This window comes from Caenorhabditis remanei, chromosome II, assembly GCF_010183535.1.
Source record: "Caenorhabditis remanei strain PX506 chromosome II, whole genome shotgun sequence".
Taxonomy (NCBI): Eukaryota; Metazoa; Nematoda; class Chromadorea; order Rhabditida; family Rhabditidae; genus Caenorhabditis; species Caenorhabditis remanei.
In genome coordinates, this window is record NC_071329.1 from 15,576,879 (window position 1) to 15,596,343 (window position 19,465).

General features: G+C 36.3%; 1 protein-coding gene across 1 annotated transcript; it reads left to right on the forward strand.

The window, feature by feature from the left end:
- Window positions 1–18,000: 18,000 nt before the first annotated feature.
- Window positions 18,001–18,535, forward strand: GCK72_007182 (uncharacterized protein; the record flags this gene model as incomplete). The annotated part of the gene is made up of 4 exons (XM_003103758.2): window positions 18,001–18,161; window positions 18,211–18,315; window positions 18,365–18,424; window positions 18,481–18,535. 4 exons carry the CDS (start codon window positions 18,001–18,003, stop codon window positions 18,533–18,535), a joined length of 381 nt encoding a protein of 126 aa, XP_003103806.2.
- Window positions 18,536–19,465: the final 930 nt, after the last annotated feature.

The following is a 19,465-nucleotide window of genomic DNA, read 5'->3' on the forward strand; positions in this document are numbered from 1 at the left end:
GGGTCCGGTCGATTTATGCGTCCCACGGCTTTGAGGGCCGTCGAGGCCGCGGTTTAATCATATGAGCAGAATTTTTGCAATCTTCTGGTCATCTACAAAGCCGCCTGAAGAAGCGAAAATTTCCATCGCTGGGAACTCCGATATAAAATTGCCCCACGTCCTTCTTGACAAGCTTGGCTGAAAGGAAAATAATTGCAGACTATAACTGATTCCTCTTTACTGGACAATAATATTTCACTGTGTTTTCTGACTTGAAAGACTTGTTTAAAAACGTGTTTTAATATTTACTCGCTTCGGGAGTTCTAGTTCAACTTGTGGGAATGGCAGTTTCCACAAGAAAGTGTTGTCCAAAAAACTTATAGCAAGACGTTTATGAGCAATTGAATTTAAACTAATTAATGATAACACTTCACCATATTTCAGTTATGTCGTTTGCAGAACAATTCAAAAAAAATGAAGTTAGATTCATGACTTGTTGGTAAATATGTTCAGTCTGGTTCAGAATCCAGTCACAGTCACATTTTCCATCTTTCCTTTTGCTATTCACCATCGGTATAAGAAAAATCAAAAATTGTTTTCCCGCCATTTGATATGTTTAAATCTCTTAAGAATAAGGTACTCTCTCCTTTAACGCGATGTATTCTTTTCCACCTCACCATCTTACTATACTGTTTTACGCTCTCTATATATCGTTTCAATTGGGCAGGGTACAGGAAAATATTTTTCCTACGTCTCCATAAATACAGCAATCTCTCCCACAACTGTATTTTTCTTAGCATCCTATACCCATCGCATATCTCTATTAATGGAGACGATCGGGTCTTCGTAAAATGTATTAAGACAGGGCAAAGGACGGTAGAGGAATCAACGCTATTCCCCATCCTATTGTAGTATCGATCTCTGCGTACAATTATCTCAAGTCAATAAATTATGCTTTCTCGCACTCAACAAAGACAACATTTGCTTATCACGCCTCTTGTCACGCCTCTCGAGTGTTAGGATAGCCATTTCATATCACTTCTATTGGATTTTCTGATCATTTCCCTTAGCAGGCGGTTTTCCATATCCTTCATTTTTTGATCCTCAAGTTTCATTTCATATCAAGTTTTTTTTTGTTGCATAGTGTCTAGTATGACGCCTTATCGATGATAAGGATGAGGGTATAAATTCGTTTCATCCAGACGATTTTGATTCCATGCGTCAGTTTGTCTGTTGGTTGGTCTAATTAACCTAATTAGTGCGATAATTTCTGATTGTTATATGATTATTATTTTTTCATCTGGTACCATTTGAAGGATAGAGGTGTCAAATTTTTTAGAGTTGTGGCCTGAAATACAGAATCTGAAAATAAATATTTTGAACACGTCATGTACTGTAATTTTATTAAATAATACGTTTTTTCAAAAAACAATATTTCTTGGAAGGACAGTTTTTGAAATTTATTCACTATTTATACAAGGAGTACTGTATTTCTTTCGGGTTCCAATTTCTTTTTTTTTGAGGTCTTTTGTCGAAGTGCTAACCGTTCATTTCGAATTTTTTTTCTTAATCCCTTATTCAAAAATTCTCCCCCTTTATTTCTGAGAGATAGCGATCGCACTTTCTTCCACTTGTGTTCTCGATTTCCCGATTCAAAAACCAGACAAGACGGACGACTCGACCTTCGATTCTATCTTTTCTCTTCCTTCTCATTTATCACAGTTTTACTCTCTGCATGACAATCGCCTGTCAAAGATAGCATTTGAAAATAGACCAACGAAAGATTTCCGAGCGGCGATAAAACGACTTTCATCGGGGGACCAGATTCTTCTTCAAAGAGATTGATCGATTGGGTGACAAGTCTGTCTTGCATAAGGACACTTTATTTAGGTCATCACTATTCGAATATGATCTAGTCGCCGCCTTCTTCTGATGGTTGCAATGATTTGGGACATATGGACGGGCAGACGGACAGACACACAGACAGACTCAGTGTGAAATATTTCAAGGATTAAAAACAGGAAAAATTGTTGAAAGTTTATTCGACAAATATCATTGGAGAAATAAATTCAAAGTGAAACGGAAAAAAATCATAACAGTTATGAACATAGTCAGAAATTCAGGGCTCGTCGAAATCGCACATGGTTTTCGAAGATTTTGGTGGATTTGAAAAAATATCATACTCAGTTTAGTATCTTCCTGGTTCGCATTGAAAAAAGGCTGATATCTGAATTAAAAACTCTGAAATTTTTCGAATTTGAGCAAAAATCAGGTTCCCTAAAGACTGGTTTCCTCCGGCCATGCGCTCCCTTTAGTTTTCCTTCGATTCCGCTCTTTCGAATTGGATTTTGACATGGTATGGATTTCCGCACTTATCCAACGCCACAGCGTTTTTTTTTTCGTGTAATAAATTAACTGTACCGTTGCATTTCCTGTTTTCCTTCCATGGGAGGTCGTTAAACGGTTTTGGCCTGGAATTCCTCACCTACAGTAATCCCTCCCCTTCTCACAATTCGTTTTTGTTTCCTGTTCTGCGGAAACTTTTTAATTTATCAATCATCTGAAATAAATCACTCATCAATCGCAGTTTTTATAAAGGTTATTTTGAGCGGAAGACACTTGAGTATTAGAAATGATAAGATAAAATGAGAATTTGCAATCGTTCATCAATTATGTCGTAAATTGCGTTAAATTGCCTCCCATGGTAGGGAAACAGGAAACAAAACAGGGAATGCAACGCTACCTTTGATTTATCACCAAAAAAGTTTGTAGTTGTTGTAGGATGGAATAGAATTTGGAAGAAGATGACTACACGACCGTTAATTTATTAGACGAAAAAAACGCTTTGCCGTTGGATACTGTGGAAAAGACAAAAAGATATTTTATCATACATCCTAAAGAAGGGATTCGTGACATGGAGTTGGTAAAACATAAAAACCAGTCATGATTTAGAATACAGGGAAAAAGAACACTTATCAAAATGTTATATTCAGTTATCAAGAACTGTTGTACAATTTAAACTCCCACAGGAAGTCAATTCAGATTGACAGACAAGCTGTCATTATGATAGGGCTCACGAATGAAGATTAATTTCACAGACAAAACTATTGGAAGAAGAAAAAAGCAACGTCCCTTATATACTAGCAGATACTACAGTATCCCCCAATTCGCAACAAATTGATCCGGTTTTTTTTTCACTTCTGTCTGGGCAAATAACATAATTAGTTTTTTGTATAGACAATTGGATTTTGACTGTTGAATAGAAAAGATGAGCGGTAGTTTGAATGTTAAATTCTGAAAAGTTTTCAGACGATGGAGCATTGTTGTAGGAGCTATGATCGTCAAAGAAGTCTTTTTTGTTGCCAACCATCCGGATGTGTGTTTAAAACGCTATGTACCTTGAACGACACACAAAATTACTAAAGTAAAGAGGTCACTGGGTAGTGATTGCTCTTTGAGGGCGCTTAGGTGGTTCAGTGGTAAAGTATATAGGTAACACAAATTTAATGGATAGGTATATAGAATATCGTAGACAATAATTCTGGGAAATGGGAAATAGGGGAAAGAGAAAAAGGGAAACGGACGACAATGGTAGATTGGAATATGAAGCAACCAGAGCTAGAAAATGAAAGTTCCAAAATACTGAACTCAAAATTCAGAGAAAAATGACTATTGCGTTACCCTTTCTAGTGAATTTGATTTCGAAAATATGTGTTTCTGACCAAGAAAGTAAATTCTAATTAGCGCCACGGGTATTTACTGAACCTATGAATATGTGACAAAAGAGTGTCAAATAGGCCAAATCTTCCCTAGTTTGAGTCCAACAAACCGAAATACAGTACCGTGCAGTAAGATATACAATTTGTCCTTTTTCAGTTGAAAATTACCAACTTTGAGAGCGTGTTACGGTATCACTGGTTGTCCCACAAAGTAAATTTTGTATAAACCATAAGGAACAAAAGTAGTACTTTCATTTTTCTGGTTGATAACTTTTTTTGTACGTGTGCGAGCACTCGCTAGCAAATAACGAGACGTAACTTTTTCCTCAAATCGTCCAGAGTTATATTTGAGCTGTCCCCTCAAAATGATCATAACTCTCTAGGGAGTGTTCGAACAAAAACGTTGTCAACCAGAAAAATACTTCTCTACCTTTCTTCTGTATGGTTTTTACATAATTTACTTTGTGGGACAATCATGTAGTACCGTATCACCCTCTTAAAGTCAATTTTCAACTGGAAAATGGCCAAATTTAATATCTTACTGCATGGTACCGTAGGTCCATTAAAGAGAATTTGGCGGATAAGGCATCCGTGCCTTTTTTTGGTTTTGCTAAATGGTAGAAGTGTTTCACCTTCTTGGATCTCCAAAAAAGAATGACTGTCACGTTGTACTCAAAGAGCAATGTGTTTCTTGAAAGTTTTATTTACCTTGTTCCCCTACATCTACTTCTAAATAGTTCTGCATTTGCCACACAGTTAAAAACATGCTTTCCTTTAATCATACATCGGCTACTGTATATCTTACTTCGAAATCTCACGTCATTTGAACTTTTGACATTCTAAAACATGACTTTCCGATTTTGTGTCCGTTCCTATTGACAACGTGTCTCATTATTCTTGTTTTTGTGCTCCGAATGACATTTTATATGAAATCATGAGCTTCCCTACCGTAGTCCCGTGGCCTTAATGGAAATCGGCTCATTATTATTTTATGACTTTTCTTTCCGTTTTTGCCTAATGCACGTTTTATATAAAATGTCATTCGGGGCACAAAAACACGAATAATGAGACGGGTTGTCAAGAGGAACGGACACAAAATAGAGAAAGTCATGTTTTCGGGATTCGGATGATATCGGAAGAAGAAGACGTCTGAATTTCGAAAGAGGGGGGGACCAAGCCGTGAGGGAGAAACTGTAACTTGTCTAACAAAAAGAACCAAAATACAACTTGATTTCCAAAAAGAAAGTATGTTACGGGAGTAGAAAATGAAAACGAACTCGCAAGGTTTTACGACGACAAAATAAATGTATAGTTACATTGTTTTAGTCTATATAACTTACCGTGTTCCCTCCAATAGAAGCGTATGTCTTCTAATTTTCAAAGCGGTCTCCAGAGTGCGCTTCTATTTCAGGGATTACGGTATCGATAGAAATATTGAGCAAGCAGTTTTCATACATACGCTTGTGGTTCTATACTCCAAAAGTTTTACTCTTCAAAGAATACAATCGAGAAGTTTTACACCAGCGGGAAAATGAAATACTTTTCCGGCCGAAAATATATCATATTTTGCCTTTTTCAGTTCCAAATGTTCAATTTTGAGAGTGTGTCATAGTAAAATCTCAAATCGTCCCATTTTCGTGCAAAATAGAGGGATTTTTGAGCTGCCACTTTAAAATGACCGTAACTCTTTAGGGAGTGTCCGTACAAAAAGTTGTCAACTACAAAATGGAAGTTCTACTTTTGGTCTATTTTATCCCACAATAAGTTATTTTGGGGGACTGTTAGTTTTACTATGACCCTTTCAAAGTTGGACACTTGCAATTGAAAAAGGCAAAATATAATATATTTTTTACAGGTACCGTAAATCGTAACATTTGAAAAAAGAACGCTTCTTTTGCGGAGACACAGAAAAAGGCCAGTATGTTCGTCATAGTTATTGTTTTTTTGCTACCTTGTGAATAGTTCCATAATTTCACGACGAGACGGACTGAACACATTCTGTAAAGCAGACCACTCGGCTACTTTCCGCAACAGTTACGCGACAAGATTGCTACAGTTCCAAGGCAATGAGGAAAAATCAAAACATATGCAACAGCTGCACAGCTTTCACGCCACAGAGACTGATGGTTCCCTTATTTTAGGGGCATGCACCAGTTGTGCAACAATCTCACAACAGTCGCGCAGCAACTGTATATTCGCTCCAATGCTAATAAGGATTTGGCTTCATTTTTCATTTTTTCCAAATGTTATTTCTCGCCTATTTCACAAGTTTTATCATTCTTTCGATTTATTTTCACTCTATTTTTGAAAAAAAATAATTTTTCAGAAAAAGGATATGTGTCTGGAGAGCAAAAACGAGTCAGAGAAAGGCAAATCAGAGGTAAAGCGGAAGGTTGGCAGTTTTGAAGGAAATCATTTATCTTTACATGTTTTTTTAACTTTCAGACCACCTGAAAAAGTGCAAAAATGTAGCTGGCCAACAAAAATTCTACTATTCGATGAAAATTTAGAGTTGATGAACTTGGGACCGGACGTCTACAGATGATAGGAACTTGGAAATTTACACCGATTGTCGAGCAATATGGAATTTAAATGACGTTTCTAAGTTTTCTTGTTTTTGCTTTTACTTTAAAAAATTTTACTTTCTCTAAATAAATATTATTAGTTATCCCTGCTATTCTGTTCTCACATTAACCATACTGACTAGAAACGAGAAGCAATGGGTGCGTGCAGCACGCCGGCAGCCCTGATGCAACAACTATGCAGCTTTCATGCAACACTTGTGCGCCTCTGACGCAGCAGGAGTAAACTCTACGAATAACTGCTGCGTTAGTGCTGCGCAACTGTAGCGAAAAGTAGCGGAGCATATAAATTTTCGTCCCAAAAAACATTTATTAGAGTTTCAATCAAATATTCTTCCTATACTTTAACGAAACACTTTTAAAAAGATGTAACATCTTACTACTAGTGATGGAGAAGGGATAAATTGGTTTTTGACCGGACTTCACGACTATTAGGCAAGGTGTCAGTAATTACTTGAAGGACAATTCTAGCAACTTCTCGGATGTCAGTTGCATCTATGGCCATATTTTTGGAAAAAGTTCAACCCACCTCACTGCAATAATTCTTATCGAAATAGACACTTTCACACCAATTCAATCAAGAAGGCCATCAAAGTTATTGTTTCGAGAAGGCTGCGAGAACTGTCCTTCAAATGTTTTCTGACACCGTGGGTTTTTCTAATAGCCGTGAAGTTCGGTCAAAAACCAATTCATCACTTCTCCATCACCAAAAGGTCACGCCTTTTTGGAAGTGCTACGGCAAAGTATAGGAAGTATTTTTGATTGGAACGTACATTCGTTTTTTTACTTATGGTGTATTTGGTTTATTATCATAAACAGATTTCAACTGGAAATCAAAAATCTGACTATATCTTTTCATCCCCTCGTAGGTTAAGACCAAGAATATCATCCCAGTCCAAATCTATCTGCCGTATCCAATCTTCACGGAAAACGAGTTTCTTTTTTTTTAAATGTGATAAGTAGGCTACGCGTCAAAGTGATATGTCGGCTCCTTTCATCTTCTCAGATTGGGTGCAGAGAATAGGGAAGATGTTTCTGACAAAAAAAATGAGAAAGTAGGTGATAAGAAACCGAAAAGAAGATGACGCACAATCTACGGTATTATCATAGTGTTTAGAAGAATGATCAGTTTGTCGTGTTTTTTTCATAAGACAATCGAAGGAAAAAGTCACAACCTTTAGTACCGGTCAAAAACATATCATATTTTGCCTTGTTCATTTGTAGGATTGAACAGACCAAGTATATACCTAACTCTATTTATGTAGTGGACAACTTTTTTATACAGACACTCCTTAGAGAGTTATGGTCATTTTAAGTGGACAGCTCAAAAATAACCCTTTTTTTCACTGATAATGGTCGATTTGAGGGTTATTTTAATTTTTCGATATGTAACTTCCTAGGGAGTGTCCATACAAAAAAGTTGTCAACTACAAAAATGAAGCACTACTTTTGATCTGTATGATTCACAAAAACCTACTGGTTGTGACAATCAGAATTACCATGACACACTCTCAATTTTAAATGAAAACGGCCAAAGTCCATATCCTTTTGACCGATACTGTATCCTCCACATGTGGGACTAAAATGCTGGAAGCTATTTGAAAACGTCTGAGAATTCGAATAATACACTTCATGAACTCTTTGAAGCAGTATTTGTTGCGAAAGTTTTTCAAGAACTGAAAGTCAAGATAAATCAAGAAAAACAGTTTCCGACGACAAACAGAAATGAGTACAGTACGGGTCTGAAAACTTGCATAAAGGAGTGGCTTTGTATTTTGAATCAGATATATTTATAGTTATTAGACATAGGAAAAAACTCATATTAATACAAAAACGTGTAAATTAACACACGTTTTCTTCTATTAAAATTAGAGCTGTTAGTTGCGGCAATCACCGGCAAGCAGGCGCCGCTTATTTTCACGTTAATTGCCTAAAAAGCAATTTCATTTCCGAAACTTGCTTCCATCGCCGGTTTCATTTCCAAACCGGCGTCAAACGCCGGTTTCATTTCTGAACCGGCGTTATTCGCCGGTTTTCATTTCAAAAAACGGCGTCAAACGCCTGTTTTTTTCGTAGAAAATATACTGGAAATGAATAAAAATGCTGAAAAACCGGCGTCATTCGCCGGTTTTTATTTGAAAGCGGCGGCAATCGCCGGTTTCATTTCCGGCGTGTGTGACAATCGCCGGTTTCATTTCCGGTGTTTGCCGCAATCGCCGGTTTTATTTTCGGCGTGTGCGACAATCGACGGACATGAAACCGGCGTTGCCGCCCGAAAACGCCTGTTTTAACAGCCCTAATTAAAATACATTTTCTACATATAAGGCGGTTGAAATTTCAAAATTTTTTGCTAGCGAATTAAAAAATAGATTTCTGTAAATAATCTGTACTGAAAGTACAATATTTCCGTAAATTTGAACGATTATGCAATAAACTGGCAATTACCAGAAAAAGTTGCATGTGAAGCACAGAGTTTTCCCACCTTGATCCGTTCACGTCATTTTCTGTTCTTTTTTCAAAGTTTGTTCAAAAGTACAGAATCGGTATCAATACCGATTCTGTACCAAGAAATTCCTCCAGATTCGATATGCATACCGATTCTGTACCAAACAACAACATTGTAAATTCTTGATAATAGGTCACGCGAAAAATTGGAAATCCACGGTTTCGTTTTGTCAAATTTTATTTATGATTATTTTCGCTTACGTGGATTCAAATCTGATGTTCATCGAGTGGATAAACTGACACAAATAACAATTTTCGTTGAATAATCACCTAGATTTTGTAATTCGATTTTGATCAACTTCACATCTTCTTATTCAACAACACAAAAAAGTTTGTGTTAATGAACATTGCAAAAAAGGTTTTAAAGTGTTTCCTTTTAAAGTAAGAAAAGGTGAAGTTGATCAAAACCGAATTACAAAATCTAGGTGATTATTCATCGAAAATTGTCATTTTTGTCATTTTTACCACTCAATGAACATCAGATTTGAATCCACGTAAACGAAAATAATCATAAATAAAATTTGACAATACGAAACCGTGGATTTCCAATTTTTCACGTGATCTTTTATCAAGAATTTACAATGTTGTTGTTTGGTACAGAATCGGTATCGATACCGAATCTCTATTTTTGAATAAACTTGGAGAAATTTTTTTCACGTGACCTTTTATGCAGAGTACAGAATCGGTATGCATACCGAATCTGGAGGAATTTCTTGGTACAAAATCGGTATTGATACCGTTTCTGTACTTTTGAACAAACTTTGAAAAAGAACAGAAAATGACGTGAACAGATCAAAGTGAAGCAAATTTGTTCTACATCATGATTTTTCACACATTTTTGAACGAAGTCTAAAACTAAAAAATAAATATGTACTAGTACAAAATTTCTCAATTTTTAAGAAAATAAGTTCGTGAGCAAAAAATTTTGAAATTTCGACCGTCTTATATCGTGAATAATCCCATCAGTTTCTTTTGTAATGTGAACCCCGTTCACAAATTTGTTAACAGAGTTCACAGCCAGTCGAGGATTTTCAATTTACCACAAAACATTTTTAACGTCTTCAGACAAGTCTTCAAGGTCATCAAACCAAATCATTATGCTCATCTCCCAAAACTAGATCGCCGTGAGATAAAAATAATGAATATAATGGATGGTATAACCACGACATTTCAATGCAAAGAACATGTGATTACCATCGTGGTATGGTACGCACCAAGATGGTAATCACACGTAATTCCCACGAGGAAGACTCGGGAGTTGCGCAAGACGTATGTGTCCCTAAAACCGAAAGTGAGATAAAATAGGCCGTCATCCATCATAGATAGCCTTGCTCCGCCATCGATGGACTATTACGTCTTGCTTATCTCACATCTTTTTTTAGGGACAGACACGTTTTGCGTAACTTTTGGCACCAAAGTCGCAAAATTATGATGAGTGAGACTGTAACTGTTGAAAAATTGTTTGAAGACGTTTTTGATGCGACCATCATTCTTATATATAAAAAGCGAGGCGCCCTCTTCTTTTTGAAACCCTCAATTAAAATTAATGATCTCCCCTCCCCCCTTTCTACGGACTGCTGACAACTCATTCAACAGAGAGCGCATAGACAATTAATCACACTCAACCCTATGCATGCATCCAACTATCAATCAAAATCACACTCTACGGTGATTTCGTTAAAAAATTTTTTAAAGTTGGGAAAAAATTTTTTAAAGTTGAGTGAAACAAGATAGAGGTATAAAATAAGGTTAAAACAAGAAAGTTGAATGATGATTTTAACAGTAAAACAGTGCAAAATGCATCAAAAACTGTACATCATAAAAAAAGAAGTCCTATGGCCTGTCGTGTGACAGCCCTGTCTTCAAAGTAACAAAATAGTTTTTCAGACTGCTCGGCAGAAACCCGCATCAGGCACGCAACATTTACACGTTGAGCATCAGGCGCGCAACACTGCAGCATCAGGAACGCATCATTTACATGCGTTTCGTTTTCTGAAAAGCGTCGGCAGCACGTGTGCCGCAACTATGATGCGGCAGCATATCCGCAACACTGCAGCAGCAGATCCGCTGCTCTTCAGCAGCACCTAGACAACATTCAGCAGCACCTAGGCAACATTCAGCAAGTACGCTCCATTTTTTTCAGTTCCGAAAACTTATGTTTTTATTCACTTTTCTCCTATTTTCCTGTTTCTCATGCCAATGTTTTCTCTGGATTTATTTTATGAAAATAATTTTACCCGCTTATTGGAAGAAAAATACATGTGTCTATAGAAACAAAAAATCATATTTCAGTCCTCAACTAAAAAAGACAACATCACCGCCAGTCAAGCCAAATAGGATTTCAGGAAAAACGAAAAGGTGAGATTTTCTCAATACTCTAAATGAGTCTTACGTCATTTTTTCAGAAATTTGAACGGTAGGAAACGGCGAGGATTTCAAAGAAAGCTGACCGCAACATCATTGAAAAATAATTCATAAATTGTACTGTTTTTTCACATATGTATACATTTTCGTGAATTGTACTATGTTCAGATTCAGATATATGTAGTTGTATTTAAGGTTTGTAAATAAATTTAATTTAATAATACACTGTTTTCGTTGCAATAAAATATAGCAAAGGCGGCAGCGGTATCATTTTAGCAACGCCAGAGCAGCACAACAGCGACCTTTCCGCAACACGTACGCTACAGTACCACAACACAACCGCATCAGGCACGCACTCTACGCTTGCCTGCTGCTGGACTGCTGCAAGCCTGATGCGGGTTTCTGCCGAGATGTGAGACAGTTGAGGGACTATTTGAAGATGTCTTTGGAAACTGTTTTTGAAAAACAGTTTCCAAAGACAATCAGGAATAAATGTTTATCCTTTCCCTTAGCCGATTTTCACCGTTCCGCTTTAGTTTAATGTTCTTTCGAACGCTGCAAACGTTGCAAAATCAGTGTGTCGTTTTCGTCTTCATTCAAACAAGATTCGAGTGATCGGAACACGCACTGTATCAATTTTCACGTGTGTTTTTTTTGTTTCTAGAAAAAGATAATAGCCAGTAATTTTATTCTAGATCTTCTCAATTCAGCAAAATATTGTTTTTATTACTTCCGGGTCAAAAGATCGAAATAAATTTCGGGTAGTGTTTAATTGTATGCGAAATTCTGTAATAAGGCTTTTCACTTCCGATTTCATTTACCGAAAAAAAACTCTTTTTCGGTAAATAAATCGAGGGTAAAACTTTTTTCCGGACGTGAATAGCCCATTACAAAGTTCCGCATTCTTTTCTTTTCCACCCGGAAGCAATTAAAATAACGGAGTTTATTTTGCAGTATTGAGAAGATCTAGAATAAAATGAATGGTTATTTTAATTTTCTAGAAACAAAGAAAATGGTCACACCCGTGAAAATGTTCGAAAAAAGGAGGAGATGTTACACTCATTTTGTTTTGCAGCGTCGGACAGGAAACCGTTTCTCGGTGGTTATCAGAACTCGAAAATTAGTTCAAGTCTTAAAATCAGGGGAAAATCGAGAAAAACTAAGATTTTAAGCTAGTACGGTAGTTCATTGCAATTTCAAATCTTCAGCTTATTCTAAATTTTTGAAGACTCATAAATCAGTTCATCACTACAAACTTTTTCTATTAGATTGGCTGGTAAACTAAAATACAAAAGTCACATAGTTAGAAAAGAAAGAAAGAGTGTTTCGGAAACTATTTAAAAAATGTAAAATAAAATCGCCCAGAAAAAAACACCAAAAATGGGAAAAAGGAGAAATGCGCGCAAGCACCCTACGAAGTAAACTGGGTATCGACTCCGCCCACTAATTCTCACAGAGATTTCAGTGAATATGGATAGTCTAGAGTGGCAGACAAGAAATCCTCATGTATTCACCCGTCTCAGTCTTCCCTGATTGGCCAGAACGATGTAGGCGGGCACTGTTCTAGGAGATCCACTGTGGTTTCGGTGCAAAAAAACCAAGATAGATTCCACCTTTGGACTCAGAAGGCGTACCGTTCCTAAACAGGAATCAGAGTGAGTAGGCGGTGCCTCAGGAATCTTCGGATTCCACCTTAAAACCTGATAAGTATAGGGGCGGAGCTTGTGACGTCACGGATCCAACTCCTCGGGTAGTCATTTGGCATTCTGAATGCTTGGTGTGGATTATGCTAGTTTTCTAGTTACTGTATTAAACAGAAAAATATTTATTCTCATATAAAATAGTATTTCTACATAAACTACCGTGCTGTAAGATATAGAATTTGGCCTTTTTCAGTTGAGAATGCCTTGAGAGTGTGTTAGGATATCACTGATTGTCCCAGAAAGTAACCTAACTTATGCAACCTAACTTATTCCTCGTATTCCGATCGTCTAGCTCAACTTAATCTCTTCTCTGTGCGTCATAGTAGACTCAAAGCCCAGCTCCTTCTTCTGTATAAATTCCTCAGCGGTACCTTATGCTTTCCTTACCTAGATTCGTATGTCCGGTTCTCCTCTTCCTCCCGTCGTCCTAGGAATTTTGTTTGTATTAAACGCAGTTGCTCTGACTTTTTTCCCACACTATTCTCCTTAGGACACACCATTCCCCTTCCCAGCATTACTTATTCATTTTATTTATTTTATTTATTTCATGAAGGGTGGATACCACTTACACGTGAAAATTAATAGTTTTGGGAGTTTACATGAAAGAAAAGGTTAATAGATAGGGGAAGGAATAGGTAACCGGGAAAGAGAGTCAACGGGGGTATAACAGAAGTATAAAAATAATTACAGTTATGGGCCTACTGACAATGTAGCAGAGAAAGAAGGGAAAAAGTATTTTGTGAATATAAAGAAAAGAAAATAGTTTTTCACTTTCTGTCTTGATTCAAAATGTTTTAATACTAGTATACCTATTTTACTATTCCCCTCTTACCGGTTATTGTTTTTAATTGTTGCCCGCATTTCTCACTTTTAGCCACCCGAGGGACTCATTCTCAGCTTCTCGTCCCTTATGTTGATAATTTTTAACCAGAAAAATACAAATATATGAATAAAATAAATTATGTAAAAACAATACAAAACAAAAGTAGAGATTTATTTTTGTAGTTAGTAATTTTTTGTACTTTTTTACAAGCAAGTTTTATACAAGCAAGTTATATATCGACAGAGTAATTTCTCCCTCAAATCGTCCCATTTCAGTGCAAAAATAGTGAGATTTTTGAGCTGTCCCCTTAAAATGATCATAACTATCTAAAGAGTGTTAAAAAAATTTAAATTAATTGGTATGGAAAAGGAATTAAGTTGACAACTGAAATGGGACGATTTGAGGGAGAAATTACTTTGTCGAAATGTAACTTGCTGGAGAGTGCTCGTACAAAAAAAATTGTCAACTACAAAAATGAAGCTCCACTCTTGTTCTGTATGGTTTATAAATAATTTGCTTTGTGGGGCAATAAGTGCTACCGTAACACCCTTTTTGAAATAGGCCAAAATACATATATATCTTACTGCATGGCACTGTACGTACTCCATATAAATTCGGGATTGTGAAATGATCAATGAGTTCGTAGAACATTCACAAAGTTGACCATTTTCATTTGAAAACTGCAAGTCATACTCTCTTTATGACCAGTACTGTAAGTTCAGAGGTTTTTGAGACTTCTACGATTAAATAAACGAGTCTTGGAAATCTTCTTTTATTTTAGAAAAATTATGTATCACTTTTATTAGTCAAATTCTGAGCGTATCCAAAAATGTGTGTTATCACTGCAAGTTTGAACTGATGGGTTCAAATCAAGTTGAATGAACAATAGACTTTCAGAAAAAAAAATGTATATTGTGAGATTAATTCGCTCTGCCCTTCCCTCATATGTTTCTTTCTTATACTGCTTGTTCCTGTTTCTGAAGAGATAAACAATTTCTGCAGGTGAAAACCACAAATGACCTAGAATCTTCTTTTTTGTGAGACATATCCGTAACGGAAAGAAGGGAAAAGGGAATAAAGAATACTGCAATGTTTTCTTAAGAAATCGGGGCAGATTACGAATGAAACATTTTTTCAATGTATTTCATTCATTGGGAAACCTGTATTAGAAGCGCCTATACTAGGAAGAGTTTGGAGCATCATATCTCGTCTAGATGAACTTTTTTCAAACTAATGAAAAGTTGTATGTATATTGAGTAATACATTGAAAGTTAGATACTTCTTGATATTTTTTATGAGAACCAAGAAAAATCGCTTTAATCTGATCCTTATGGATGCTTCTCTTACAGGTCTCACAGTAAACATTATTGTTGAAAAGAAGCGTTTCTTGCCTAAAATCTTTTATCAGTTTGAATGTCAATGGTCAGTATTTTACAGTCATCAAAAAGTTGAAATAACGGTTTCAAAGGAAGAAAAGAAATACTTTTTGACAGGTTGTAGCCATTAAATGAGAATTGGTTGGTCGAGGAACTCTTATGAAATTCTGAAGAAAAGTATAGACGGTTCACTGCTTACGTCGAATATTTTCAGAGATTGAGAACTACTCGACATACAAAATTTGAAAGTGTGGTCGGTTCTATAATTAGAAACTAGCATTCAGGTTTCCTTGGTTCTGTTATCGTACGCATCTGTTATATTGTGAATCTCAACTCTAGGATTTTTCAAAAAAAAAAAGTGTGTACCAGCGTCACTCCGTCTCCCGTTCTTAGCCCCACTACATTCTGCTCTTCCATTTGTTTTCTACTTTTTTCAACTGTCTTCCTTCTTCTTTCCTTTTGCATCACGTGTCTTTCTTCACTTCATACCGTTCAGAAAGTGCAAGTCTCCCCCTCTCTTTCTCTTATCGTTTCAATCTTTCCTTCTTCTTTCCTCCCTCTCGCCAATGTTTCGTTTTTGTGTCCTTCTCCCCATTTTTCAATTCGTTATCAATTCAATTTGGTAAGTATACTCGCTGCTAAATTTGAAGAAGAAATGAGAGGAATCGAGAAGTAAGAGGGGTCAGGTGTCAATCAAATTGAACACTTGAAGAATTTGAGAAGTGTGTTGGCAAGTGTTGGGCAGCAAGATAAGAGACAAAATCGGGAAATTGGAATTATTGCAGAAAAAATACAAAACTCTAAAACTTATTAAAAGTCGTTCGAGCGGTGAAGCAAACATTTTAAAAATCGTTGCACGTTTCAATTTGACAAGAGACAAACTGGAAATGTTGCTTCTACTAAGTGTTTACAAAGTCACACAACCTTCATCGTGAGAAATTGTCATGTGTTCAAATTTATACCAAAGTAACAGTACTTGGATTACCAAAACATGAAATCGAAACTATTCTACACTTTAATTTTCTAGTTGAAAATGGTCTCCGAATTATGATAATGATATGTGGCTGAAAAAAACTAAATAGGAAATTTCAAGTTCTGATATCAGTCACCGAAAACTTTTTACACAGAACCGTTACTGGGAAAAATATGCAAACGTGCCTCTTGTTGACTTGTGCTATCTGGACAAAGATTATCAACTTATGGGACAGAAGATGGTTCTAAAATAAAATTTCGTGGGGTTTTTAGGTCGAAAACCTAAAATAAAAGACTATCAAATACAGAAAGAACCTATCAGGTCTTTTTTGGTTGATTCAGGAATTGATTGAAAATTACTGGAAGCATACTTGCAAAATATCGGCCCGGCCCGGCCCGTTGCAAGTATGACTGAAAGTCTTCAAAATGAACTTTTAATTTCCCAAACATAGCTTCAAGACGTACTCCGAATGAACCTTACGATAGTTTTTTGTCCAAAGTTAACTTTTTCGAAAACCTAAGTTCAAAACATTTCCCAGTAAGACTGGTCTAGTCTAAAAGTAATTCCCATGACAATTAACAATTCTAATTACATCATCCGTTTAAAAAAATTGCATTTAACCTCTTATCATCAAAATATTATTAAATTTCAATATTTCCCCTCTCAAAAAAAATCCTGTCAAAAGAAAATCGAGGCTCTCGTACCAGTCACTATCACCGATTCCCTCCTCTCACAACCGCGTCAATCAGTGCCACGTCGTCTCTGGTTTTATATAGAAAACCGTCAGAAATCTGTCAAAATCAAGGGGAAAGAAGGCGGCTCCGTCGACTATAAAACGGAGGGAGCGGTGGTGCACACAAGGGAGCGAACTGATAACTGATAAGAGACAGTTTTTGGTTGACTTTTCTTTGTGTTCGTGGGCAACACAAAGAAATTATAGACAAAGGAAACGCGCTCTTATCAGTGCTCTTCTATATTCCTTTGTTCCATTCATTTGAATTTCTAAATCAAGTTCTGAAATTAAACAATTAATATTTGTAACACTATTTCTATTCATAAAAGGTAAGTTTTTAAAATGAAAAGAGCTGTTAGTTTGGATGGCTGTGCTCTGAGGAAATACTGCTCACGAAATGTCATTTCATCAGGCCATAGCTGTCCAAATTATCAAAGTTCGACAGTTAAATTAATTGGTAACAAAAGGCTGGACTCTTTAAGGGTGTCGGCATTTCATTTTCATTTCCCAAAATATAAATTATCATCAAAAGAGTTTTAACGTGAACTCGAGTGCCGTGAGAAAATGCGCCGTTTGCACGCCAAACTTAGCTGGTTGTGGTTATTTTAAGGTGACAGCTGAGAGTTATGGTTATTTTAAGGAGGCATCTCAAAAATCTCACTTTTTGTACTGAAATGGAACGACATGAGGGACAAATTGACTTTGTCGGTATGTAACTCTCTAAGGAGTGCTCGTACAAAAAGTTGTCAATTACAAAAATGAAGCTCTATTTTTGTTCTGTATGGTTTATACATAACTTACTTTGTGGGACAATCGGTGATACCGTAACACCCTCTCAAACTTGATAATTTTCAATTGAAAAATGCCAAATGTTATATCTTACTGCACGGTACTATACACTCACCAAGTTGAAAATCTTCAACAAAAAACTGAAACTGTCGCATTCGTTAATTCCAGTACAGTATATTTTAAATTTTTCACCAATTCCTCATTCATGCAAAAAGCCCCCACAAATACTTCCATTTTCAAGAAATTTTTTTTGGAAACGTTCTATCTCAAAAAAATGTAACAAGCCCCGAACAATTGATTCCAAAAAGAAGCACCCCTTTCCCCCAAAACACAATAGACCGATCAGGCGCCATTCCTGAATCATCATCTATTATTTCCGATTGTCCTTGAATTCATACAAAAACTAATAATATAAACGAAGAAGGAACCTTCACCTAATGCACCAGTGGCAACCATGGTTCCCTACCATCCGGATTCTTCTGTTACAAAGAATAATAAAACGGATTCAACAAGTTCTGAGAGAAAGAAGAAAGCAATGTGTATCTTGTGCGTTGTCATACCGTTGTTGATTATTTTCCTGGTTTTTGGCGTGACTACGTGGATGATGATTCCGGGGTGAGGAGTTTCTGAATTTTTCTTTGTAATGTTGATTTTTCTACTTCAGCTCAAAGCCCTCTTATTCCGAACCACTATGCAGACCCGTCCTGGCTATTGCAACAGATGAGGACGGGGGGCACTCGATTAACGTTTTCTCTTTAGAAGATACCGGGTAGGCTAAGTTCTTCCGGAGTTCTCTGAAAGGAATTATAAGTTTTCAGAGACTCAATTTTTGACATGGATCCAGAAACGCTTAATTTTTTGTTAAAACTGAAGAGAGGGTGAGTTACATTTCGGAGTGTTCCGGTCTTTACCTGCAAAAATTATTGCTTTTCAGAAACGAGAAGAATTCTGAAACTATTGAAAGTCGTACTACTATACCGACACACTGATAATCAACTGTGGAGTACTCAATTTCATATAAACACTGATACTTGTGATAATAATTTCTCCCTTCAAATATTATGTTTTCACGAATAAATATGCATAAGCTAGAGTGAGACAAATATCACATTTTTAGATTTTCAGATGTTTATTAAGTAGCTTGGGTTCAGATTTTTGAAAATCCTGTAAATAGAATGCTATCGTCGAAACAAATATTGATAACAGAAGAGCGTTCTCATAAAAATAATTTTTGAAATATTGAAAACTGGTTTCTGTTCTTTCTAATTGTAAATGGTCTGGGAGTAAGTACTGACATCATCCGCGCTTCGCTGAAACCAGCAAAAATTTTAGCCAGAAATTCAAAACAACAACAATCGTAAAATTGACCTGAAATGCGGTAAAATTGACATAAATCGGCTCAAAAATGCCACAACAAAACAGCGCATTGAAAAAATTAAGTTTCAAATTTGCCTCCAAGTATAGTGGAGCGCGTTTAATTTCAGTGCTCACCTCCAGACCCCGTGATGAACTAATCCATCTCCAAACAATTGAATTATTCCAGCTCATTGAGTACTTCTATGCCAACATCTGAAAATCATTCAAAAAATGGCATTCCAGCTCTCGACCAAATTGTTCGTATTCAATTCATTCGAAACCTTAAGCTTTGCACCCGGAAACTTTTCCAAAAACTTTCGTAGTTTAAGCTCTTGGTCTTTAAGCAAAAATGATGAATACCGATGCCAAATCTCCACAACAAAAAAACATTTCATTCCGAATTCCAGTTGCAATTGTCATGGTGTCACATTTCTTCCTATTGTTCATTTACCATTCAAACGGGTCACATGAATTTTAGGTCTGAATGGAAACTGTCAGATATAAAAGAAGCTTCTAATGAAACATAGGCTATGTCATTTTCAATATGACCCCTATGGATGGTA